The sequence below is a fragment of the Pan paniscus genome, chromosome 5, assembly GCF_029289425.2.
Source record: "Pan paniscus chromosome 5, NHGRI_mPanPan1-v2.0_pri, whole genome shotgun sequence".
Taxonomy (NCBI): Eukaryota; Metazoa; Chordata; class Mammalia; order Primates; family Hominidae; genus Pan; species Pan paniscus.
Window position 1 is genome coordinate 46,356,617 of NC_073254.2, and position 25,329 is coordinate 46,381,945.

The window sequence follows — 25,329 nt, forward strand, 5'->3', positions numbered from 1 at the left end:
CTCAAGGCTATGGGGAAAGAAACTGGAGACAAAGGTGTCAACCCCAGCAGAGCCTGGGGAGGGAAGCGGCCCTGTACATCCTCACTCTGGTGGGACCTCAGTCCCCTGGCCACAGTGTGCTCCGGGCTCTGGGCCAGCAGTCAGAGTGACACCTGAGCCCAGCCATAGAGATTGCAGGCACGTTGAGTTCCTGGTCCTCCCTGAGTACACACACAGGGAGGAGGAGGGCTGGGCAGTCAGGGTTCCTTGTGGGCACTGAGGAGGGAGAGCCAAGGGCTGGGCAGGAGTCTGGGAAGGGGCGGGTGGGGTCCACTTTCCCCAGGTGCGCTGGACTCTGTCCCTCCATGGCTCATGGACAATGATTGACCTGAAGCCGCTCCAGGAAGTCTACTCGGGAGTCCTCACTGCCTGCTCCCCTATGGCCCTAAGGGACTCAAGCCTCTCCTCGAGAAGGTCCCTCATAGGGGTTCCTTCCCCTTCAGAACAGAAGACCAGGGGGGCCTCCGCAGGTGAGTCCCCAGCCTTCACTGCTCGTGGGGATCTGGAGGCCGGTCCCCAGCTCCCTCTCTCCTCGGAACCCCAGCCCCTTTTCCTTGCAGATTCTGGAAACAGGCTCCCTGCTGTTTCTCCCCTCAGGCCTCACCCTTCACAGGAACCCCAGGGGCCCTGTCCCTATTCCTCAGAGTACCCCAAGACCAGCTCCTGCTCCTAGCTCCTCACAGAGACCCCTAGGCAGGACCCCAGCCCCCTTTCCACAAAGACCCGCAGCCCCAACTCCTCACAGGGACCCCCAGCAGAACCCACTCCCTCTGCCACTTCTCCCAGAGACCCTGGCAGGCAGAGCCCACTCAGGGTCCCCTCACTCCTCAAGGGAGCCGGCAGGCCACAAGCAGCTTTACCCCTCAGAGACCCAGACTCCAGGCTGAACCTCCTCCTCCTTACAGGGACCCTGGCCTCACTGGTTGCAGGCTCTGCAGCACAGGACACTCCCAGCATCCAGCCCTATTCTGCTCAGGGCCCCAACCTGCCACCTTCCATCTCGGCTTTGTTTCCTAGGGCCCTGCCCTTAGGGACCCAGAGTCCAGGCCTGAAATACCCCCTTCTCCCAAGGACCTCAGCCCCAACTCTTCAGAGGCACCCAGCTTCACTCCCCATGGGCTCCCCAGCAACTGCCCCAGCCCCCGGGCCCCATCCTCCTCCCAGGACCCTGACTCCCTCCCTCCATGGCTCCCGGTTCCCGGGCCCTCCCCTCAGGGACACAGTACTCTCCTTAGTTCCTCTCCCTGGAGCCAGCCCCAGACACCATTCCCAAAGTACCCGTCCTCCCCTCCCTCCACAGGGTCCCGGGCCTCCCCCCAGTCTCACCGTAGGCCTCGTCATCCTCGTCCCGCTGCTTTCCCCCCATGGCTCAGTCTCCGGAGTGATTGGAGCCCTGGAGACCTGGCGTCTCACCTGCTGCCCGCCCCGCCCTCCCACACGTCACAGCCCCACCCCCGCCTGTGGTCCCCGACACACTCTAGTTCCTTCTTCTCAACTTTGTGCCCAGTGGGCTGGGGAGCTGGAGCCTGGGACGGGGGCTCAGGGCTATTTCCTGGGGGCACTACGGACCACAGTGAACGACCTGGCATGCTCTGATAAGAGAACGCTTTATAATCTCGCAAACTACCTTAACTGCCGTACACTCCCAACACGCTCCCGCCAAAGATTAAAGTGTGGAAATTGGACCTGTTTTTTTCTTTTTGAGATGGAGTTTCGCTCTTGTTGCCCAGGCTGGTGTGCAGTGACTCAATCTTGGCTCACTGCAACCTCCGCCTCCTGGCTTCAAGCGGTTCTCCTGCCTCAGCCTCTGGAGTAGCCAGGATTACAGGTGCCTGCCACCACGCCCAGCAAATTTTTTCTATTTTGAGTAGAGATGGGGTTTCACCAAGTTGGCCAGGCTGGTCTTGAACTCCTGATCTCAGGTGATTCGCCTGCCTTGGCCTCCCAAAGTGCTGGGATTATAGGTGTCAGCCACCGTGCCTGTGAAACTGATCTTCATAGTGGCCCCCCACCTCCCTGCCCCGCACTGGGCGGCCATCACACCAGCCACACCTGTCCAGCCTGCTTCCCATCCTATTCTGGCCCTTGGACCCACATTCCCTCTAGCCAAGTATGCTTTCTCCCCACCCCAACACAAAAATCGCAGTTTATTACCAAACCCAACATTTATTGAGAACAAAAGGAACCAGTTGGCATAGAGGCCCGACTTCAATTCATCAAGCTTCAACTGAGGATGGGGAACACGGGGGTGGCCAGCCCTGAAGTTGCCCTCCCAGGGAGGAACCAGCTGTGGGAGGGAGGGGCTGTCAGACCTCCAGGGCCTGGCTGGGATCTCTGGTCAGGAATGTGTGAAAGGGTGGTGGGGAGAGAAGATGGCAGCACCCCCAGGCATGGGCTGCGAGCAGCTGGTGGCAGAGGAGGCGGCTGAGCTGTGGCCATCCATGCTGGGGAGAGAGGGTGTGGTCCGTTCTCATGTGTTGACAGGGGGCAGGGAGCTGAGCTCGGGCAGCAGCTCAGGGTGTGGGTCCAGGCGGGCCAGACGGCTCTGCTCCAGGGCAATGGCTTCGGCTGAGTGCTTGCACTTCTCAGAGCCACATTGGCAGGTGAAATATTTGCTTTTGATGTCCCAGAAGCGGTCACCATAGTCAAACCTGTCAGAGGAAAACAGGAGCTTGTGGGACCTGGACCCAGCCACCAAGAGCCCACCCCGAAGGCCCTGTGGATCCTGCTCCCTGAGAGGGACCCGACACCCAACCTATCTTCTCCAGATGGGATCTGAGCCCCTTGTATGTTCTATGGACTTTCAGCATCAGCATTGCCTGGGGGCTTGTTAGAAATGCAGAATCCTGGGCCCCATCCCAAGCCTACTGATTCAAAATCTCTCTGGGAGGCACAGGACTGTTTCCCCAAGTTCTCCAGGAAATACTTATGTACACTGAAATCTGAGAAGCTCTGCACTACTCCATGCCTGGACACCAGGTACATGCCAGCCTTCAGGTCCCAGGTTTGCTGCATCTCCCACCCCCTGGCAGAGCCCCTAGAGACCCCTAGAGTCTCACCCTAGCTCCTCCCCAGTCCGGATGTCTCGGGAACTGAAGAAGGCGATGCGTGGAAATCGCAGGTCTTGGTGCAGCATGAAGACCCGGACGGGAATGATGTTGGGGTCACACAGGTGGTTGATGAAGCGGCTGATGTTGCCATAGTAACGGGCATCAATGCAGTACACCTCTCCATCCTGGGGCAGGGGGATGGCACTCTTCACATCTCCCCCAACCCTGCTTGCCCTCCCCACCCACTGACTCCCCAGTCCCTCCTCCCCAGGTTTCCATTTGCTGACTTCCCAGAGGCTCCTGAAAGCCAGCCCTGGGGAGCAGCAGGGTAAGGAGGGTCTCCTGCTCACCTTGTTGTCTAAGTCGAAGAGGTAAGAATCATCCTCTCTCACATCAGCCTCAGCATCAGAGATCAGCTCCCCGACATATCTGTGGGACAGGAATCCATGGTTCTGAAGGTGAGTGTGGGCTATTAGGAGGTGGCTCCAGGCCCCATCTCTCTTCACAAGCCCGTGGAATCTGGAATGGGCAGGGCTGGCAGGTGTGGGGAAGGGAAGGCCTGGAGCAGCAGTGGTGGGCAAGTGAAAGGGCAGTATTCCAGCCTTGACAGAGGAAGCCCTCAGTCAGCACAGAGACAGACAACAAGCTCTGTGGTTAAGGGGATTAATGTGTAGGGGCAGTTGGCCTGGGTGGGGAAGTTCGGGTTTGGACACAGAGAGGTTTGTGTACCAGGAGCCACCCGGCAGGAATGGGCGATATGGAACAGGAGAGGGGCCAGGACTGCAGGAAGAGCCAGAGGTACAGGAGTGGCAAGGAACTCAAGGCATGATTCGGGGCAAGAGCACCCACACATATCTGGACACCAGAGGGAGGAGAGGAGCCAGCTATCTAAGGAGGGTGAGCAGACACGGGAGATTCAGACACACGGAGAGGACGTGGGTGGGAAGTGACTGTCAAGAGACAGCTTCAGCAGAGTGGGAAGGGCAAAGGCCGATTTTGGCAGGGACAGGCAGTGAGTGGATGGTGGGGAAACTGAGGCCCAGCAGGAAGGGGCTGCTTGCCAGAGAAGTTGAGAGATGACATGATGGAAACAAACTGGATGGTCTGTTGAACAGGCAAGTATGGTTAGAGGACTATCTTTTTTAAAGGCCAAAGAATGGTCAGGCACGGTGGCTCACGCCTGTAATCCCAGCACTTTGGGAGGCCGAGGTGGGCGGATCATCTGAGGTCAGGAGTTCGAGACCAGCCTGGCTAACATGGTGAAACTCCGTTTCTACTAAAAATACAAAAAATTAGCCGGGTGTGGTGGTGTGCGCCTGTAATCCCAGCTACTTGGGAGGCTGAGGCAGGAGAATCGCTTGAACCTGGGAGGTGGAGACTGCAGTGAGCCAAGATTGTGCCATTGCACTCCAGCTTGGGCAACAAGAGTGAAACTCCGTCTCAAAAAATAAATTAAAAAAAAAAAAAATTAAGGGCCAAAGGAGACCAAAGTAAGATTGAGGGTTGTGGGATGGCAGCCAAGAGAAAGGGGGAGATTACAGATGCTGGGCAGAGAAAGAACTGATGGAGAGGGACAGGCCCCTGAGGAGGTGGACAGATAGGTAGCTGTTATCACCTCCACTCTACAGACAAGAAAAATAAGGCTCAAAGAGGTTAAGTAACTTGGCCAAGAACATCCAGAAGCAGAGAGGGGCTCAAACCCAAGTCTGTTTGTCTCCCAAACTGGCACTTTCTCCAGCTAGGAAGGGCGAGGAGGGGGTGGAGGGGAAGGTAGAGGGTGGAGGTGGAGGGGAGGGAAGACAAGCTCTGTGGTCTGGGCAGAGTGGAGGCAGGTGCCATTCTCAGCTGGGGGGATGGGGGTCAGAGGAGGCTGGCTGCTCAGCTGCAGGAATAGGGGTCAGAGGAGGCTGGCTGGAGAGTGGCCAGATGGAGACATGTGACTCATCAGGGCAGACGGCTGAGAGGGAGGCCTGGCAGTCAGCAGTGGCCATGTATCCCCTTCCCACCAGGTGTTAAGGTGCTCCTGGTGACTTACTCGCAGATGAAGGTCCCCTGTGGGATGGTCTGCAGGGCGCGGACCCCCCAGCCCATCTTGGCTGTTCGGTAGAGCTGTAGCCGCACCCTGGGGGTAGGAGAGATGGCGCTGTTGGGTGGAGGCCCTGGAAAAGCCCCAGGGGCAGGGAGGAAAGGGTGAGGTGGGGAGAGGGTGGGCTGTGGAGCAGGGCCTCACTTGATGCCACTCTGTACGACCCGGTTCTTGCAGTTTCTCCAGCATGAGCACGCCTGGTTACACTCGAAAATCAGCGGGGGCTCAATCTTGTTAAATTCCTGGAGCAATCGCCCATCCTAGGGTGCGGAGGGGAGGACAGTGGTTTCTCTGTGGGGGCCACCTCAGCTGCCCACCCAGGAACCCCAAGACTCTACAGAGACAGGGAAGTTGGGGTTGGGGAGGTCACACAGGCTCTGAGATCCGAGAGCAGGAAATGCAGGAGCATCATCCCTGGTTTGCATAGACCTGGGCACACGCCCATCGCTGTCCCAGCCACATCCCAGGATTCCCAGGCCTTGCCCAGTCCTCTCAGTCACTTCCCCCACAGGGTAGGAGGTGAGGGACAGGGTCCCAGGGAGCTGGCCTATTGGAGGCTGGCTCCTCTGAAGGAGGGGCCGGGTGTCTGTGGCCAAGGCAAGGGGCACGCACCTTGTCATACCAGCACCGGATGCTGAGCTGGCCGCACAGGCAGTTGGAGCTAGAGCAGTCGTCCACACACGTGCAGTGCTGGGGCGAGGAGGCAGGGGTCAGCTCAACCCCATGATCGGTCTGGGCCCCTCTACTCTTGATGCCCCCTGACCCCCTAACCACTATCCTTTCTTTGGGGTCCATGTGTTACAACAGTGGGTGGTGATGGTCCTAGGGTGACGGGTAATCAGTATGGTGGTGTCCCCAGGGCTACTGGGAGCTCATATACCACCTTGCTGTGACCTAGGAAAAGGATCCCTCCCCTGGTGGGGATGCGACCCCACACCAGGGCTCCCTTTCAGCCAACCCTTCCTTGGCCAGGTGCCTTTGCTGGTTTGAAGCTTGTCCAACTGTACTTGGCAGCTCTCGGTGTCCTTTTGGGGAGGCCCCCTACTCACCTGCAGGTGAGTGATGTTGCGATCGATGTTCATGGTGGACGTCTCGCAGTTCTCCGAGATGTACTTGTAATCCTCAGGGCAGGGCTCCCCATCCACACCGTTGACACAGGGAATGGGCACGTTCTCATAGCCCCGAGCCACGTCCCTGCAGAAGACGGGAAGAAGGGGCTGGGAAGCTGGAAAAGGGGGTGAGGAGCTACTCCAGGTATAAGGAAGAGAGTTGGGGAGGTTCCTGGGGCTAGGGGCAGGGGAGTAAGGTTGCCAGGTAAGATGCAGGACAGCCAGTAAACATAGAATTTTAGATAAACAAGAAATAGCTTTTTAGTATGTCCCAAAAATTACACAGGACATTCTCACGCTAAAAAAGTATGCATCTGTGCATCTGAAATTCCAGTTTAACTGGGTGTCTTCTATTTTTATTTGCTGTATCTGGCAACCCTAGTGGGGAGGGGGCCTGTGGGTGGTTCTGGGGATTCAGTGGTGCATGGGGAGGGGTTGGGGAATGTTGTGAGGATGCAACGGAGCCTGGGGAGGGTATGGGTGGGGAGGAGGTGGTCTTGGGTGCAGAGAGGGGCCCAGGGCTCACCGGCAGATGATCTTCTCTGTGCGGATGGCCCGATTTCCCACCCCAAGTCGGAGCTTGCGGTTGAGTTGAAGCGCAAACCACACGTCGGAGCGCTCGGGAGTCAGGTCCCATGCTGTGTCCCCCTCTTTGTTCCGCAGCTCAGGGTTGGCCCCACGTGACAGGAATAACCTGAAGAGGGGACAGGATGCCCAATGCGGGGTCTGAGGCTGCAAGAAGTGGGGGCAGGGGCATCAAGGGCGGGGCAGGGGCTCACAGCACGCAGTCATGGTAGCTCTCCCGAGCTGCGATGTGCAGGGGGGTGTCCCCATGGTAGTTGACAGCATGGAGGTCACAGCGCGCATTCAGAAGGACTTCGGCGATGGCGGCGCTGCCCGTGAAGGAGGCCCAGTGCAGGCAGATGTTCTCCTCCTGTGGAGGTAGGAGGGGAACAGATGAGGTGCAGGCAGCTGGGCCCTTGAATCCAGCCTCCACCTTGCTCAGGGGCCTGGGGCTGCCCTACCTCAACCAAACGCTCACTCACATTGTCAGTGAGGGTGACGTCGGCGCCCCGCGTCAGTAGCATGCGGATCACCTCGATGTGCTTGTGCTCTGCAGCCCAGATGATGGGCGTCCACCCCCCACTGTCCTGTGGGTGGGAAGGGAGTGAGGGTGGGGGCAGCTGGCCCTGCTCACCAAAGCAGCAAATGGTCAAGATTGGCTGTGTGTGTGAATCCCAGCTCCACCATTCACAAGCTGTGGGACCCTGGGTAAGTCACTTAACGTCTCTGGGTCGCAGTTTCTTCATCTAAAAAATGGGACTAGTAGGGTCGGGCGCGGTGGCTCATGCCTGTAATCCCAGCACTCTGGGAGGCCGAGGCGGGCGGATCACGAGGTCAGGAGATGGAGACCATTGTGGCCAACACGGTGAAACCCTGTCTCTACTAAAAAATAGAAAAAATTAGCTGGGCGTGGTGGCAGGCGCCTGTAGTCCCAGCTACTAGGGAGGCTGAGGCAGAATGGCGTGAACCCGGGAGGCGGAGCTTGCAGTGAGCCAAGATCGTGCCACTGCACTCCAGCCTGGGCGACAGAGCAAGACTCCATCTCAAAAAACAAACAAACAAAAATGGGACTAGTAGCGTCTACCATCTGATGCCAGAGAGAAAATAAAGTAATTGTTCTCTTTCCAAAAAATACAGCCGGAAGCTGGTCATGGAGGTGCATGCCTGTAGTCCCAGCTACTCATGTGACTGAGATGGGAGGGTTGCTTGAGCCCAGGATTTCGAGGCTGCAGAGAGCTATGACTGTCTGTGAACTGCTACTGTACTTCAGCCTGGGTGACATAGCAAGACCCTGTCTCTTAAAAGAAAAAAACGAACAAAAATTTCCTAAGTCTGCCCACTCAAAAGTCCTAGAAGCAGCGACAACCCAATAACAATAAACACTCCTAGGAACATAGATTGTATTCTCTAAAAAATGCTTCTGGCCGGGCGCGGTGGCTCACGAGGTCAGGAGTTCAAGATCAGCCTGGCCAATATGGTGAAACCCCGTCTCTACTAAAAATACAAAAATTAGCTGGGCGTGGTGGTGGGTGCCTGTAATCCCAGCTACTCAGGAGGCTGAGGCAGGAGAATGGCGTGAACCTGGGAGGCGGAGCTTGCAGTAAGCTGCGATCACGCCATTGCACTCCAGCCTGGGCAACAGAGTGAGACTCCATCTCAAAAAAAAAAAAAAAAGTTTCCCATAAAGGAAGCAGAGTTTCTTAGAGAAATGGTGGATTCTGAGTTGGGGGCAGGAAATGTGCTGAAAGGTCAGGAGGCTCTCAAAGGCCACTGGGCCACTGGGTCATGTCACAGCCACAGAGGCCTCTTAAAGGGGCTTCCTCTGGACAATGATGGAATAATTCAAAGACTGAGAAGAATGCCAATAAATGACTAAAACACATCCAATGTATGACAACCCAAGAGTTAATAAAAAGCCTCACTGGACACTTTCAGAGATTAAGACAGGAACTGATTATTCTGAAACTTGATAAAGAGAAAGAAACAAAAGAAAGAAAAGAATGAAGAGAAATACAAATGAGGAAGAAGAAAGCAATGAGGACAGACACGAGCAGTGTGAGGTCAGATGTAGGAAAGGCAGCCCAAAGCCTGAGGCCAAGCCAAGGAACCCAGGCACCAGGGACCCAGAGGGGCTGGGCTGGGTGGGCCGCTGACCTGGGCGTTGACGTCCACCTGTCCTGTGCTCAGCAGCAGGCTGACCATCTCCAAGTTCCCGATTTTGGCTGCGTGGTGGAGGCAGGTGGAACCGTCCTCCTCCTGAGGGAGACACGGGCAAATGAGCCTTCAGGCTGGCACCCCAAACCTGGTCCCTGACTCCGGGGGCCACGCCCTGCTGCCTGCGCGCACACCTTGCTATAGACACAGCCACCACGCTGCACCATGTAACGGGCTACCTCCAGGTGGTTGTTCACCACGGCCTCCATCAGTGGCGTCCGCTGCTGTTTGTCCACTGCATTTATGTTGGCTCCAGCCTGTGAGGGGGCAGGAGGGCTGGCACCAGGGAGGCATGGGGCAGGGGAGGGGCCTAAGGGCCTGGTGAATGAGGCATGGGGCCGGGCCCGTGCTGACCTGCAGCAGCACATGGCAGATCTCCACGGAGCCCTTCTGGGCGGCTGCATGCAGGGGCGTGCGCTTGCTCTGCTGGTCGCTCTGGAAGTTGGGGTCCAGGTTGTCCACTGCGGGGAGAGCCCGCCACACCGGGAGAGGGAGGGACAAGTGGTAAGCAAGCTAGGGGGCAGGTGGTACTTCTTTCAGGAAGGCTTCTCAGGGCCCCAAGCTGGGTCAGGGCCCCTCCTGGCATTCTCCGAGCTTGCCTCCACCACGGCATTTATCAGAATGAGGAGTCAAAGGCATCAGCTCTGCCTGAATTCAAACCCTGCCTTGCTTCTCAGTACCACTGTGCACTGTGCAAGGTCCCTAACCTCTCTGTGCAAGCCAAGGCTAACAGGTATAAGCACTCAGAACAGGACCCAGCACCTATGAGTCACCACATCCCCATCGTCATGGGTTACATGTGTCTTTTCCCCACCACACTAAGTCCTTCAGAGCAAGGACTGTGTCCTTCACGACTGTACTCCTGGCCCTGTACCCAGTGCCTGGTATATACATGAAGCTTGGTCAAGGTCTGCTGAAGGAATGGGTGGCACTCACACAGCATCAGGATCACCTTCTGCAGCTCGCCCTGCTTCACGGACAGGTACAACTGCCGAGGGTGGAAACGGAGCTTCTTCCGCCTGCCAAGGGAGCACGGGAGCGGGGAGAGAAGGGGAGCTCCTCAGATTCCAGCATCAGCCTCGACACCGCTCCTCTGGCCTCAGCCCCAGTTGCTGTGCCTGAGCAACTTCCCACTCACCTCTCTGACTCCTGGATGACCAGGGCTTTTTCCAGGGCCTCCCGGCCTGGCCCCAGTGGCAGCCCCACGGCTGAAAGGCAGCCCCCATTGGGCAGGGTCAGGGAGGGCCCTGAGCTGTCGATGGTGTCAGCCAGGGGATCGCAGGGCGGGCGCCGGGGTTCCCCATGCCCTCGCATCCGGGCACTGTGGAAGAAGGAGCTCATGTCCAGGAGCAATAGGGGTGGGGCAGGGAACAGACAGTACAGAAGGGGGAGGCCAGTACCTGGGCTGAGAAGTGTCTGCTCTCCCAGGGGCATCCTGGGACAGGGGTGGGGGTGCAGGAGCTGCAGTGCCGGCCGGTGGGGTCACCCCGTCACCCCGGGGGATGGTCACCTCTTGAGCTTCAGAAGCATCCTCCCCACAGTGGGGACAGAAGACCATCCCATTCAGCTGAGACACACAGGCCTTGTGGAAGCGGTGGGCCACACGGAAGTCAGGGTGGCACTCCAGGAAGGTGCCCTGGGAGCAGGGAAACGACATGGTCAGGTTACTGGGGCCCCCTCTGCCACAGGGCATGCTACCTGTCTGCCCCACTGGTCACTCACCGCCGTGCAGAAGTAGCCGCAGCCCGGGCAGCAGTGGTGTTTGACCATGCGGGCGCGGTGGGTCTCACAGAGCACCATCAGGGCCACACGGCTGGATGGCCTCATGGTCTCCCGCTTGAGGATGGCGGCATTGCAGCCTGACAGCTGTGCGCAGTGAGGATGGGTGAGAAGAGAGCGTGAGGCTGGGGCTGGGGACTGGACGCCCTGGCACCTCTCCCACCAGCCCACGGCCCCACCTCTCCGTCCACACTCTCGGTGGCCATGCACTTGTGCCCCGCCCTCTCACTGATGCGGTCAATCTTGGGTGCCTCCATGCGGCAGCTGCACAAGGGCAACTCCTCAAACCCTCGCTCTGTCTCCAGCGAAGATGTGTCATTGGACACCCCTTGGATGGAGGAAAAGAGGAGCTGAGGGAGCACCTCACCTACTGGGACCCCTGGCGGGTCCTCTCACTCCCTCCCTACCCCACCCCGCCATGCCCCAGAACCCTAAAGCCTGGCCATGGACACCCCGGCTCTGGCGTGGTTCCCCTCCTTCCCTTTCCCTCCTGCCCTGAGGTCGCCCCCTAGTGGCTCCCTGTCCCGGCAATTGGCAATTACCAGCGTGGTTGGGGGAGAGGGTCCCCTCGCTGGGCAGCTCCAGGGACCCCAGAGGGACCTCCATGTACTCACTGGGGCCTGAGGAGCCCACACCATTCACTCCTGACACAGAGACAGAGAGAGTGAGAGTGCGAGCTCACAGGTGCCTGGACGCGTGGGTACATGCAGGTGGACATGCGAGAGCGTGTGTGTGCGTGCACACACTCTGGGGGGCTGGGCGGGGGCTGGAGGGCACCCAAAAGCAGCAGAGCCTCCTCACCTCGTGGCTCCTTGGCCCGCGGAGGCTCCCGCTTGCGCCGTTTCCGAGATGGCTTCACCCATGGGCTGTCTTTTCGCCATTTCTTCTTGGCCTTGCGCCGGCCACTGGAACCACTCTGGGAAGGGGGAGGAGGAGGAGTTAGGAACCCTCACCCCCAGGGGCCCCCCTAACACCTTCAGGACCAGACCTCCAGCCCCGCAGTCTCCCACTCCTCTGGAGATATCAGCCTCCGTCTCTTACCCTATCTGACTGATTCCCTGACTCCTCATCTTCCTCTTCTTCTTCCTCTTCCTCCTCCTCTTCCTCTTCTTCTTCTTCCTCCTCTTCCTCCTCCTCCTCTTCACTTAGTTGTTCAGTTAGAGCTTCAACTTCAGACTGGGAGAGAGGCAGAACAGACATATCCACCCCCAACCCCCAGGACTCAGACAATGAGGTGAGTAAAGAAAACCACCACCACCAATGCCCCCCGCCACTACCCACGGATGGCTGCTGGGGATGAGTGTGGGTAGCAGAGGAGACAAAGGGCCACATAAAGAGAGGGTGCATGGAATATTACACAGCAGTGAAAAAGTTACAGAGAGCAATGTGCACAGATCTTGGTAATGTGATATTAAGTTAAAAAACAAAAAACAAGTACCAGAAGATAAACATAGTTTGATACCCCTTTTATGATGTTCATAAACAGGCAAGACCACCAATGGTTGCTAAAAACACTAGACACAAAGCTCATGAGAAACTTTATATGAAAGGTTCAGGCTGACATCACCTGAACCCACTGGTCAATCTTATCACTAACAAGAAAAATGACCAGATTAGATGTTCCATGCATCCTGATGTGATGTGGCCAGAAGCACTTGCACCCACTGTCAAGTCTTCTTGGCACCTGAAGCTGATTCCGCCTCTAGATCTATCAGTTTACAAGAAATATGGGCAGAGAGGATGTGTCAATCTCCACCCAATCAGCCAACTCCTAAATGTGAAAAATTCTGTAGGACAACTGAGCTGGTTTCTTTGACAAATAAATGGCAAGAAAAAAAATCTTTCTTATTTTATTTATTGAGTTTTGCTCTTGTTGCCCAGGCTGCAGTGCAATGGTGTGATCTCAGCTCACTGCAACCTCCACCTCCTGGATTCAAGCAATTCGCTTGCCTCAGCCTCCTGAGTAGCTAGGATTATAGGCACCCGCCACCACACCCAGCTAATTTTCATATTTTTATTAGAGATGTGTTTTCACCATGTTGGCTAGGCTGGTCTCAAACTCCTGACCTCAGGTGATCCACCTGCCTCCCAAAGTGCTGGGATTACAGGCGTGAGCCACCACGCCTGGGCCAAAAAATTTTTTTTTAGAAGATGGGGAAATCAGGCCAGGTGTGGTGGCTCACGCCTATAATCCCAGCGCTTTGGGAGGCCGAGGTGGGCAGATCACGAGATCAGGAGTTTGAGACCAGCCTGGCCAACATAGTGAAACCCTGCCTCTACTAAAAATACAAAAAATTAGCTGGGCATGGTGGTGGGTGCCTGTAATCCCAGCTACTTGGGAGACTGAGGCAGGAGAATTGCTTGAACTCAGGAGGCGGAGCTTGCAGTGAGTCAAGATCACGCCACTGCGCTCCAGCCTGGGTGACAGTGTGAGACTCCATCTCAAAAAACAAAAACAAACAAACAAACAAACAAACACAAAGAAGATGGGGAAACCTAAATACTAAGAGAGACCTAAGACAAAAAAAAAATTTTTTTTTTTTTTTGAGATGGAGTTTCGCTCTTGTTGCCGAGGCTGGAGTGCAATGGTACGATCTTGGCTCACTGCAACCTCCGCCTCCCAGGTTCAAGCAATTCTCCTGCCTCAGCCTCCCGAGTAGCTGGAATTACAGGCACGCACCACTACGTCCAGCTAATTTTGTATTTTTTTCAGTAGAGACGGGGTTTCTCCATGTTGATCAGGCTGGTCTCGAACTCCCGACCTCACGTGATCTGCCCGCCTTGGCCTCCTAAAGTACTGGGATTACAGGCGTGAGCCATCGTGCCTGGCTGACCTAAGACAAATGTTAATCAAATCAAGGTGTGGGCCTCATTTGGATCTTGACAAAAACCATTTGTGAGAGCTGAGGAAATGTGAAGACTGACAGGATATTTGATGGTATTAAGAAACTGGTAAGTTTTTTTAGGTGTGAAAACAGTAGTATAGTGATGTTGAACGACAAAAAGAGGCCTTATATTTACAAATCTATATCGATATATGTTTAGGTAAAATGATATGAGGTCTGGGATTTGCTTTAAAATAACCTAGTAGGTGTGTGTGCTGGGAGATGTACAGATGGGTCAAGATGGACTGTGTACTGATAATGGCTGGAGCTGTGTGTTGGGTACATGGGGGCTCCCTATTCTACTCTTTTGATTATGCTTGCAAGTTTTCATGATAAAATGTTAAATAAAAGGCAAAATCAGAGAGACTAAACATTCTACTGTGTAGGCAAACATATAAGATAAAACCAGACAGCAACGGAATAAGCAAATAAATGACAATGGAATGCTTTTGAATTTTATATAAACAGCATAATGTATGTTTTTAAAAAGTGCTTTCTGGTCATTTCTTTTTTTGTTTTCTTTTTTTAAACAGTACATGTCTGTTAAATGGTCATTTCATTAGCTGATTAAAAAAAAAAAAGAATACTAAATCCCGTGTGCAGGGTGGTGGCCACCTTCGTGGATGAAATGGGCAGAATACACATTGAAAATGAGTTACAGCTGGGCACGGTGGCTCACAGCTGTAATCCCAGCACTTTGGGAGGCCAAGGTGGGTGGATCAACTAAGGTCAGGAGTTAGAGACCAGCCTGGCCAACACAGGGAAACCCCGTCTCTACTAAAAATACAAAAATTAGCCGGGCGTGGTGGCAGGCGCCTGTAATCCCAGCTACTCGGGAGGCTGAGGCAGGAGAATCGCTTTAACCCTGGAGACAGAGGTTGCAGTGAGCCCAGATCGTGATATTGCGCTCCAGCCTGGGCGACAGAACGAGATTCCGTCTCCCCCCACAAAAAAAAGGAGTTATAGACAGCATGGGGCAATGACTTAGTGGATATTCAGAAGATAAAAAGGACAGAAAGCAGAAAAACAGGGAACACGGAGGACTGGACAGTGAGCCCCAGCCCTGGGGGAGCACCGGCGGGGAGGGCAGACCAGCTCTGTCTCACCTTGCTGTCGGAGTCCACGCGCTCATCCACAGAGTAGGAATCATAGTAGAGACTGAAGTCATCACCCACCACCGTCTCCCACTCCTCCAGGGACCCAGGGTCCCCTTTCGTCAGGGTCACTTCTGAACGCCGGGCAGAACCTAACTCCTCCGACTAGAAAAAGATCAGAAAAATTGAGGCCACTGACACCCTGCCCATTTCTACTGAGGATGGGATGCAGCCCCACCTCTGACCCTCCCTCAGAGCAGCCCCCGAGGGGTAGAGGCTCTGCCTCTGCTGCTTACCAGGCCACCTCCTGAGTTCAGCTTCCTCCTTTTGGCCAGATCTGGAAGAAGAGAGAGAATGGTGTGGGGCCTATCACCGAAACCTTCAGAACAGACCACATCAAGCCACCGGGGGTGGGGGATGGGACTGACCTGAGGTCACCTTTCCCAGTGAGTGGACATCATCACTCATGCGGAAATGCTGTACTTCAGGGGGCCGCTTCTCAGGGACCGGAGGCTGTGGGCCGAGAGGGAGCACACTGAGGGTCAGAGAGCACCTACAGTTTTGCCTGGGTTAGCCTGGAGCCCCAGGCGGGGGTGGGGTAGTGAGACACACCTCCAAATGCCATGTGAGGCTCCAGTAGCCACAAACTGGCAACCACGGGTGCTATTTCCTCAGAGGAAGAGTGTCAAGCACACTAACACTCATCTCTGCAACCATGCAGAGCAGGCCCTTTTCCATTTTACAGATGAGAAAACAAAGCTTAATAAAGTTAAAAGACCTTGTATATGTGGCCATATACACAGCAGGACTGTTTACAACAGCTGAGGTGCGGAAGCAACTCAAGTGCCACTGACAGATGAATGGATAAGCAAAATGTGGCATTTATACACAATGGAATAACATTCAGCCATAAAAAGGAAAGAATATACTTTTTTTAAGAGATAAGGTCTCATTCTGTTACCCAGGATGGAGTGCAGTGGCATGACTATGGCTCACTTCAGCCTCGAACTGGACTCAAGCCATTCTCCTGCCTCAGCTTCCTGGGAAGCTGGGATTACAGGCACATGTCACAATGCCTAACTAATGTCTTCTTAATTTTTTTTTTGGTAGAGAAGAGGTCTTGCCATGTTGCCCAGGCTGGTCTTGAACTCCTGGTGTCAAGTGATCCTCCCCAGAAAGTACGGGATTACAGGCGTGAGTCACTGGGCCTGGCCTTTGAAACATTCTTTTAAACTTCTTTTAGAGATGGGGTCTTGGTATGCTGCCCAGGTGAAAGGAAAGAAATTCTGACATGGTACAACATAGATGAACCTTGAGGACATTATGCTAAGTGAAATAAGCCAGTCACAAAAGGATAAATACTGTACGATTACACTTAGATAAAATACTTACTCAAATTTATAGAGAAAGAAAGGACAGTGGTCCTTGCCAGGGGCTAGGGGGTGGAGGGAATGGAGAGTTATGTTTTAATGGGTACAGAGTTTCAGTTTTACAAGATGAGTTATGGTGACTGATGATTGCACATGATGAAAGTATTTAATACCATTAAATTATATACTTAAAAATGTTTTTTATTTTATTTTTAAATTTTTAGATGGAGTCTCACTCTGTTGCCCAAGCTGGAGTGCAGTGGCGCGATCTCAGTTCACTGTAGCCTCTACCTCCCAGGTTCAAGCGTTTCTCTCACCTCTGCCTCCTGAGTAGCTGGAACTACAGGCACATGCCACCACGCCCGGCTAATTTTTGTATTTTTTTTTTTTTGAGATGGGGTTTTGCTCTTGTTGTCCAGGCTGGAGTGCAATGGCAGGATCTCGGCTAACTACCACCTCTGCCTCCTGGATTCAAGCGATTCTCCTGCCTCAGCCTCTCAAGTAGCGGACTGTTACAGGCATGTACCACCATGCCCGGCTAATTTTGTATTTTTAATAGAGATGGGGTTTCACCATGTTCGTCCGGCTGGTCTCGAACTCCTGACCTCAGGTGATCCACCTGCCTTGGCCTCCAAAAGTACTGGGATTACATGCGTGAGCCACCCCGCCTGGCCTAATTTTTGTATTTTTAGTAGAGACAGGGTTTCACTATGTTGGCCAGGCTGGTCTCAAACTCCTGACCTCAGGTGATCCTCCCGCCTCGGCCTCCAAAGTGCTGAGATTACAGGCGTGAGCCACTGCGCCTGGCCTAAAATTGTTTTTTAGATGATAAATTTTACGTGACACTAGTCCCCTCTTATCCAGTTCATCAGCAGTGATGGTGGCATATTGTTAGAATTGTGCTATTTTATTTTTTTTGAGTCTCGCTCTGTTGCCCAGGCTGAACCACAGTGGCGCGATCTTGGCTCACTGCAAGTGATTCTCCGGCCTCAGCCTCTCGACTAGCTGGGATTACAGGCGCACGCCACCACGCCTGGCTAATTTATTATTATTATTATTATTATTATTATTATTTTAGTTAGAGACGGGGTTTGGACATGTTTACCAGGCTGGTCTCGAACTCCTGACCTCAAGTGATTGCCGGCCTTGGCCTCTGGAAGTGTTGAGATTATAGGCAAGCCACGCCTGGCCTACTGTTAGGATTACGCTATTATGTTATTATTGTTGTTAATCTCTCACTGTACCTAATTTATAAATTCAATTTTCCTTTTCTTCCCTATTTTTTACAAAATGAATTGCAACTATAAAAATTAATGTTTATCATAGTGAGAAAGGAAAGGTAGCTCATAGCAACCTGTGCTATGTGAAGCAGGCAAAATTGATCAGGCTCAGCGAGAAGTCAGTATGGAACGGTTAGGGCCCATGCCTGGAGGCAACTGCTTAAAGGCATTTTGTACCTGACTAGGGTGCTGCTTCACCCATTATCTTCATGTGCCTAGTATCTGTGAGACAAAGAACAATGTATAGCAGATCAATAGCTTGTTATTCTAATGTAAACTGGTAAACAATTTAGGAACTGCCTCTTCTTTTCCTTTGTTATTTCTTCAATCTTTTAAAAAATTTTTATCTTTTTTTCTTCTTTTTGCGGCTCCTTCCAGAGCAGGGCTAACTCCTACGCAGTGTGCCCAGAGTCAGCCTGTTTTTTTTCAATATCTTCACGTCATCCAATCTTCTTTTCCTTTAAAAACCTACTTGTGGGCTGGCTGTGGTGGCTTGCACCTGTAATCCCAGCACTTTGCGAGGTCAAGGCAGGAAGATTGCTGAAGCCCAGCAGTTTGAGACCAGCCTGGGCAACATAGTGAAACTGTCTTCAAAAACAAAACAAAACAAACAAAAAAACCCCTACTTATAACTGCTGCTAATCAGAGTGTATTTTCAGGGCAACTTGAATCTTTGCTCCTAAAGGCTGTCCTCAAAACCTGACCAAATACACTTTACTTAATGTTAAGTTTGCCTCAGTTTTTTCCTTTAGGTCAACAATAGGTATGACCCAAGAACCCTAGAACTTGGTCATAAAGCTTCTGGTGCCCTTGTCACTTCCCTCCTCTATTATTTCTGTGGCCCTCATCTCCTTTCCCACTGGGATTCCCAGGAAAAACTTTACAAATAGAGCAGTGACAGATGAGTTCCCCAAGGGCTTGCTTTGAGGTAGAAAGGAAGAGTGGTTTGAAATTCCCTTACCTTGTCATTATCATAAGAGTAATTAAGACATTAACTATATAATTGACTCTTTAACATCAAACTTTCACCACCCAAGAATGTAAACTGCAGGAAGAGAGGAACCTGTCTGTTGGTTCACAGATCAAGCACAGCCTAATATTTGACACACAGCAGCCCCTTGCTTAAATATGTGAATGAGTAAATGGAGTAGAAGCCTTAAGTGAAACTGTAAAAGAGCTCACCAAAGGTTTATGGTTGATTATCCCATCTCTCCCATCCCACTCACCTGTCCATTTCCTGGTTTGGACATGGTTTTGCGGGCTCGGTGGACCTTGGGCTGTCCCTCTGGGCTCGTGGTGGCTGGAGGGGGTTCAGACCCTGCTGCTGCAGCTCCCTGGGCTCCTGGCATACTCAGTAGCCTCATAGCCAAACTCTGGACAGATGGAGGTGATTTTCCCGCCCCTGTCATTGACATCTTGGCCCGGCTAGGACAGGAACCCCCCTTGCTGGGGGAAGAGGGGAATGACTTTGTGGCATGGCCTAGAAAACAGGCAAGCAAAAGGCAAGATAAGAAAGAAGGCAAGAGTCAGAAATTTCCCACCAACCCCCCAGGCTACCCAGCCTCTCACCCAGCAGGATCCGGCCCCCACGGAGGTCCCCATCTCCCTCAAGATTCTCAGATTCATCCCCAATGAGTGGTGTAGCCCCTACAGGGGTGTCAGCCCCCTCATCACCAACAGTGACAGTGACAGAGGCTGGAGATGAGGGGCCAGCAGGCTCCAGGGAGTCGGGGGTGGCCTTGGGCAGGGTTTCTTCACTACGAGGGGTGTCCCCCAAAGAGCCATGAGCTGTAGAAGAAGAGAAAAAGTTCAGAGCTAAGGGCTCAGGAGATCCTGTGTTTAGGGGAGGTGACAGTCCAATTGGGGCCCGTTTTAGCTGCACTCACCTCTCTCGGTGGCTCCTCTGGTTTCCTTCTCCAGCAGCAGCGCCCCCATCTCAGCGGGGGCCTCCCCCTGGGAGGGGAGACAAGGGACAGGAGGGCTGGTCAGCCCAGTAGAGAGTTGGGGGGTCCAGGATGCCTGGGCCCTGGGAAGAGAGAGTAGGCTCCGGGGCCTACCTCTTCCTCTATGGGGCCCCCCCCTTCCGCGGCCTCGGCTGCCCGGAGGGGCCGCACGACCCCTCCCCCGGGCCCGCATCAACCCCCTCCCTCTCGGTAGACCCCGCATCTCTGGGGCCGAGAGAAGAGGAGGGGGAGGGGGCGGGGCCTCCGCGCCCCGGCCCCGCCCCCTCCTCCCGGCTGCACGCGCCGCTCCCCCTTTGTCCCCCAGGCCGCGGGGACCCCGGGCACCAACCCCTCCAGCACCCGCTGCCCCCCAGCCCGGTGGACGGCCCCTCGTGCCCCTCACGCGTGCTCCTGGGGCCCCGGCGCCCGCCGCCCACTCAGGGGCAGCCGGCGGCTGCACGCGCGCCTCCGTGCCCACTCCCCCCACCTCCCACACCCTGGTCCCCTCATCCGCCCCCGGTGCTGGCCCCCTGGATTGCTGCAAGTCCCGCCCGGGCCCCCCGGCCCCGTTGCACCCCCGGAGCATTGCACGGGCGCGCGCTTCCCCCGGGCGCGCGCGCGGGCATGCACCCGCCTCTCCCCCTCCCCTTCCGCACCTCGGCGGCCGCCGCCGCTGCAGCTCCCGCCGCCGCCGCCATCGCCGCTTGCGCGGGGGGCCGAGCCGGCGCGCGGCCGCCCCGGGTCACGTGGGCGAGGGAGGGAGGGCGAGGAGGAGCCTTAAAGGAGCCGCTACATGCTTTTTGGCCATTTTCCCCTGAGAGCGGCCTCGGAGATGGCTGTGACTGTCCTAAGCTGGGAGCTGCAAGGGAGAATTCCTGTCATTCCTGGCCTCAACTCTGCAGGGACCGAGGGCGAGACACGCCTGGGCCCAGGTGTGGCGTCTCTGTCCCCATCTGGTTTTAGGTAACAAGCGGAGCTTCTGAACTTCTCGGCTCTCGGCAGCGGCTGTATTTCCTCTGGCCTGGTTGGGCTTTTCCCGCCTCTGGTTGCTTTTCTGCCTTTCTAGTTTTTGGGTTACCAGATAGAAGGCTTGGCCTCAGTTTTGGCCTCGCCTTTTTGCTCTTTCTAACGAGCAAGAAGGGGGCGATAGGGACGCGGAGGACACCTTTATTCTTGGCTGGTTCTAGCATGCTGCTTCATGTCCCCTGGAGCAGCGTGCCCTTTTGAAAACCTGTGGCTAAATGTCTCTTCTGTTTATATCAGGCGTGTTACACCTTCACACGCACTAGGGATCCAGGTAAGCCCAGCGGCCCGAACGTCATTACTGACTGGTGACACTGCAGTAAGTAAACCTTTTTTGCCGAACACTTCATAAGCACAGTCAGGTACTCCGTGGGTCATAGCCCAGCGGACAATTTAAGTATAAATGATATACACCAAGATAGACAATCTCGATAGCTGTATTTAGGGTACCATCCCTTTAGGTATTACGTTTTGGTCGAGTTTGGAAAAGATCTGTATGATTTCACACGCAGTATTTGACACAGGCAGGTGGGGCACCTGAGGCCAATTAAAGGCCTTCTGGGAACTGTAGTTCTCTTTGGTTAACTATTCCAGAGCTTTCTGGGAATTGTAGTTTTCCCTGCACCTTAATCCAAACTTAGCTTTTTTTTTTTTTTTTTTTTTTTTTAGCTTTCCTGAAGACATGACCTATTTACCCCAGACAAAATATGACCAAACAGACTCCTGCTTACAATTTCCGTGGGCAGGTTGGCCAGCTGTAGCTCATCCCTAGCACTGATCCTAAGTCCCTCAAATAGAGTTCATGTGCATCCCCACGACTGCCAATCACTTGTACTGTGAGGTACCTGGCTAAGTGTTGAGGTTGCAGAACTGGTGGAGGGCTGGGGGTGGGGACTTGGGGGAGTCCCTGACCAGAGGAGCTCACTTGTCACACTCCTCTCCCATGTTTAGGGCTGGGCTCCTTCAGGCAAGGGATATGCAGAGTTGTGATCTCTAGGTATTAAGAACGCAGCATCACAGGGAGAGGCTGTCTAGGGCAGGATAGTCATGTACACGCAGTTGCCAGAGTGTAAAGGAAAAAAAAAAGTTTTTTTTTTTGTTTTTTATTTTGTGGAAAACAAAAGCAGAAAAACTAAAACCCCAAACTCCAGAAAAAATCCTAAAAAATATGTTTTTTCTTAAAAAATACTGTATGTCTCTACTCCTCTCCCTCCCTCCCAACAGCCCTTCTCGTGTTCTTTCTTTTCTAAGTGCCCTATACCCCCCACCCCCATGACTATCCATTGTTTCTTGCTATTGTACCCCCACTTCCCAATATCTACCCAGGATGCGCACCCCACGTTCTCTTACCTGGCGTCTTACTTTGTTCTCCCTCAAATTTCAGCAAGCCTCATACTCGCAGTCTCATTTCCCCAGCATGCAAGAACTGTCTCCCACTTCCTTTTCTGGGACTCAGTAATCTTTTCCCCTTACCATTCCCTCACCCCAGGTCTATTCTAAGCAGGAGCATGTCCTCCTGCCAAATTCCCTCCCTGTTCCCACCCACCCCCCAACCCTTCTTATCTCGAGAAATGTCAGAACCTTCCCCTGGGCAGCCTTAGCCAGGAATAAAACATTTTTGTCTTCCTCGTTCTATAGGACCCTTTTCCCTCCCTCCACATATACATGCACTTCTAAGAGAAGGAAATCTTTCTCTGGGACCCCGTATTCCCCTGGCCTCCAAGAACCCCGTTCCCAGCTCCAGCTTCTTGCACTCTCAAGAGCAAGTCTTCTCTCCAAGGAATCATCTTCCCTCTCTCAGGATGTGTGCATCTGCTCAGCCTCCCACTCTTACCTTTCTGCCCCAGACCCCCCACCCCCCAATTCTCCTGGGCCAAAGAGCCCTTTTCCCACGCAGCCCAGGGGCCCCAGCCTCCTGGCCTCCACGCCTGTGCGGCTAGCGGATGAGGACGTTGATCTCGGCCACACTGGCCTCCAGCACGTTCTCGGCCGTGGTCTTGCCGTGTTGCTCCTTGAGGTGCCGCCTAATGGCAGGCTTGTGGGCGAAGCGCACGTCGCAGTAGGAGCAGCGGTAGGGCCGCGCTCCCGAGTGCAGGTTGAGGTGGTCGTGAAGGGTGGACTTCTGTGTGAAGCACTTGCCGCAGATGCCGCACGAGTGTGACTTGACACCACGATGCACGTTCATGTGGCGGTTGAGGTTGCTGCTGTGGTTGAACTGCTTGCCACAGCGAGGGCACATGAAGATGAAGTGCTGCGCCCGCATGTGGAAGACCAGCTTCTCCACGCCCTGGAACACTTCCGGGCACTTGGTGCACTTGATGTTCTTTAAGGGGTTTCCACCTGAGAAGCCCCCAGGCAGGGGTCCCCGGCTGCCCCCCGCCCCCAGGCTGCCCCCCGCCCCCCGGGCAGCCATGGCCACCGCTGCTGCTTCCACCAGGCCCGAGGTGGCCCCCACGCTGGCCCGGCCTCCGGGAATCAACAGCAGGCCCTCCCCTTCTGCATCTTCCGACAGGCTATAGCAGGCCTTCACCACACCCTGCGGTGGGGCTACAGTGCTGGGGGGCACGCTGCTCTGGGCCAGCTCCCCAAGGTGGCCACCCACGGAGCTTCCAATGCCCAGACCCCCTCCCAGGCCTCCAGGGGGTTTGAGCCGGTGTGCCACCTCCAGGGCCGACTCCACCTTGACGATGCAGATGTCAGACACGTCCTCATCCTCATCCTCATCCTCTTCCTCGGCTTTCAGCTCCAAGTCCTCATCCAGTGGGAACTCCAGCTTCACTGGCCGCAGGAGTGGAGGGGGTAGAGGAGGTGGGGGTGGGGGCTTCGGGGCTGGCTTTGGGGTCCTGGCTGGAGGGAGGAGGGACTTGGTGGCGCTGACGCTGCTCACAAGGCTAGCCTCACTGACCCCATCCTCTTTGAGGCCTATTTTGGGCTCAATGAACTGGCTGAGGGCATTCCGGCATTTTTCCACCACGTGCTCCATCTGCAGGTAGGAGGCGGCTGTAAGGTAGTTGACGATGTCCCTAACAGCGAATTCCAAGGCGCCCGTGTAGCAGGAGAGGAGCAAGTCGGCCACGATACGTGCACTGTGCATCAGGGAGACCTGCAGCTCCGAGCTGGGGTTCAGCAGGAACTGGTCCCGCAGAAAGGGCGAGCAGGCGGCCAAGATGACCTTGTGGCCTCGAAACTTGAGGCTGTCGGCCACAATGGTCACGTCGCAGAACCGCTCCTCTGCCCGGAGCTGGTTCATGTTCCGTAGCGTTGCGGCCTCGTGGCCGGGCAGCTGGAAGCGCAGGACTTCCACCCCAGAGGCCATTGTGGCGGGGGTGGGCAACCCTGGTTGGGAAGGAAACCGGTCAGAGACAAAGGTCTCTGGCTCTCTGAAGCCAAGGCTCCAGGACCCTCGCCCCCATTCTTGCCCAGCCCCCCGGCATCCGATCTCCCGGTCTTCAGATCTCTTCCTCAGTTTCCCCAACCCTGGGGAGGTGCTGTCCCTCTGAGAGGAGGGAGGCGTGGTTCTCGGGGGCGGGGCAGCGGCGTCCACACCCCCCAGCCCAGCAGCCCGCTAGGATGGGGCGAGCCCGCGCGCCCACAGTGGAAGGACGGAGAAAAAGGGGGGCCAGAGGCCTGGGGCTCTGGACTCCAAGGTGGCCCCGGTTGCAGGCTCTTCTCACCCCGCCCCCTTTACCGGCTGCCTCATTCCTCCGCCCCCCCTTACACGTTTGCACGCGCTTTTCACGTCCTCCCCCCCGCCGCCAGCACGCACCGTGCACGCCCTGCCCCCACGCTCAGAGCTCCGTGGCACGCCCCCCCAGCCCCACGACCCTAAGTGCACGCTCCTCTCACCTGGCCCGGTTCCGCGCGCTGTTTTTTTAATCCCTTATTTTCCCCACCCCCCCCGGGGCCGGCAGCGCCCCCCACACACGGGCAGGGCCTGGGCAGCGCGCAGGCGCGGGGATGCACGGGGCGCGCGCGCGCGCGGGGCCGGCTCCGCGTGGGCGTAAGGGGGGAGGGGGCGGGGGCGGCTCGCGCCGTGTGTTCCAGGCCCCGCGCGCGCGGCGGCGGCGTCGGCTAGGACTCGGGGAGGAGGAAGAGGGGAGGGAATTAAAGGAGCAGGATCCCCCCTTCCCGACCCGCCTTTCTTCACCAGCACCCCCACGCGGTTAAAGGGCCGGACGGCCTTGCCTCCTCTTTGGCCGGGATTATTTGTCCGCCAGAGCGGAAATACGTTCCACACCCCCCTCTTTCTCGCTCCCCCTCCTCTGTGCCTCCAAGCCCCGCGGCCAGTTTGCGCGTGCGTGCCAAGTGCCGCGCGGAGGCCCGCTCACTCGGGCCCGCCCCCCAATCCCGGCTGCCCATGGCGCTACTCGCTCCGCGTCCCCGCGCGCCCCGCCCGCGCCGTATCCCGCAGCGCGCGCGCGCACCCGTTCTCTCGGCTGCGGGCGCTGCCACCTGCTCCCAGGGGTGGTGCGTCTCCGGTCCAGCTGTGCCAAGCGCTGCCCTGGGTGCATCCATGGCACCTCTCAGGGCCCCATCCGCCCCGTGGCTAACAGAGCTGTTGGTAGCTATTACCCACGCCTGCCTCCTCTGCTGAGTGTGCTCACAGTTGCTCCAGACACATTCCCAGGCTTTTCCAACTCTTGTAAAGCTAGTAACCGCCTCAGCCCTTCAGGCCTGAAATATGATTTCACTTTCCACAAAGCCAGACGATCCAGTGCCCTCAACTTTCCTCCACTCCATGTCAGTCCTTTAAAATCACACCCGCCCTCCCCTCCATTCTCAGGATTGATCCCAACTTCTTGCCAAGGCAGTCGCCCTCCGCTTGTGCTATCGATGACCTTGCCCATTTCACCTTTAGTATATAATTAACCCTAGGACTAATTTTAATGATGT

The 25,329-nt window shown here is 55.4% G+C and overlaps 3 protein-coding genes across 12 annotated transcripts in view; 1 reads left to right on the top strand and 2 right to left on the bottom strand.

The window, feature by feature from the left end:
- Nucleotides 1-2,185: 2,185 nt before the first annotated feature.
- Nucleotides 2,186-20,139, bottom strand: EHMT2 (euchromatic histone lysine methyltransferase 2). 10 transcript variants are annotated; one of them, XM_034961781.3, is made up of 28 exons: nt 20,070-20,139; nt 19,357-19,423; nt 19,040-19,258; nt 18,697-18,950; nt 15,249-15,333; nt 15,117-15,157; nt 14,833-14,985; nt 11,883-12,017; nt 11,643-11,757; nt 11,384-11,485; nt 11,021-11,169; nt 10,785-10,928; nt 10,463-10,698; nt 10,201-10,383; nt 9,999-10,081; nt 9,417-9,523; nt 9,197-9,319; nt 9,003-9,104; nt 7,331-7,435; nt 7,064-7,218; nt 6,811-6,978; nt 6,225-6,369; nt 5,788-5,865; nt 5,320-5,435; nt 5,125-5,211; nt 3,440-3,518; nt 3,099-3,274; nt 2,186-2,690 (listed from the first exon to the last, which is right to left on the bottom strand). In XM_034961781.3, exons 1-28 carry the CDS (start codon nt 20,109-20,111, stop codon nt 2,510-2,512), a joined length of 3,630 nt encoding a protein of 1,209 aa, XP_034817672.1. In that variant the 5' UTR covers nt 20,112-20,139; the 3' UTR covers nt 2,186-2,509. The 10 variants fall into 10 exon arrangements, with proteins under 10 accessions (XP_034817672.1, XP_034817674.1, XP_034817673.1 ...); XM_034961783.3 differs by having other exon boundaries at nt 7,310-7,435; XM_034961782.3 differs by lacking the exon at nt 11,384-11,485.
- A 97-nt stretch (nt 20,140-20,236) lies between these two features.
- Nucleotides 20,237-25,329, top strand: part of C2 (complement C2) — a 45,369-nt gene continuing 40,276 nt past the window's right edge. The window contains exon 1 of the mRNA XM_063605245.1: nt 20,237-20,376. The gene's annotated coding sequence lies outside the window, so the exon portion shown is untranslated. The remainder of the gene's footprint in view (nt 20,377-25,329) is intronic.
- Nucleotides 20,398-24,607, bottom strand: ZBTB12 (zinc finger and BTB domain containing 12). The gene is made up of 2 exons (XM_024929247.5): nt 24,283-24,607; nt 20,398-23,772 (listed from the first exon to the last, which is right to left on the bottom strand). The coding sequence occupies exon 2, from the start codon at nt 23,750-23,752 to the stop codon at nt 22,373-22,375; it is 1,380 nt and encodes a 459-aa protein (XP_024785015.2). The 5' UTR covers nt 23,753-23,772; nt 24,283-24,607; the 3' UTR covers nt 20,398-22,372.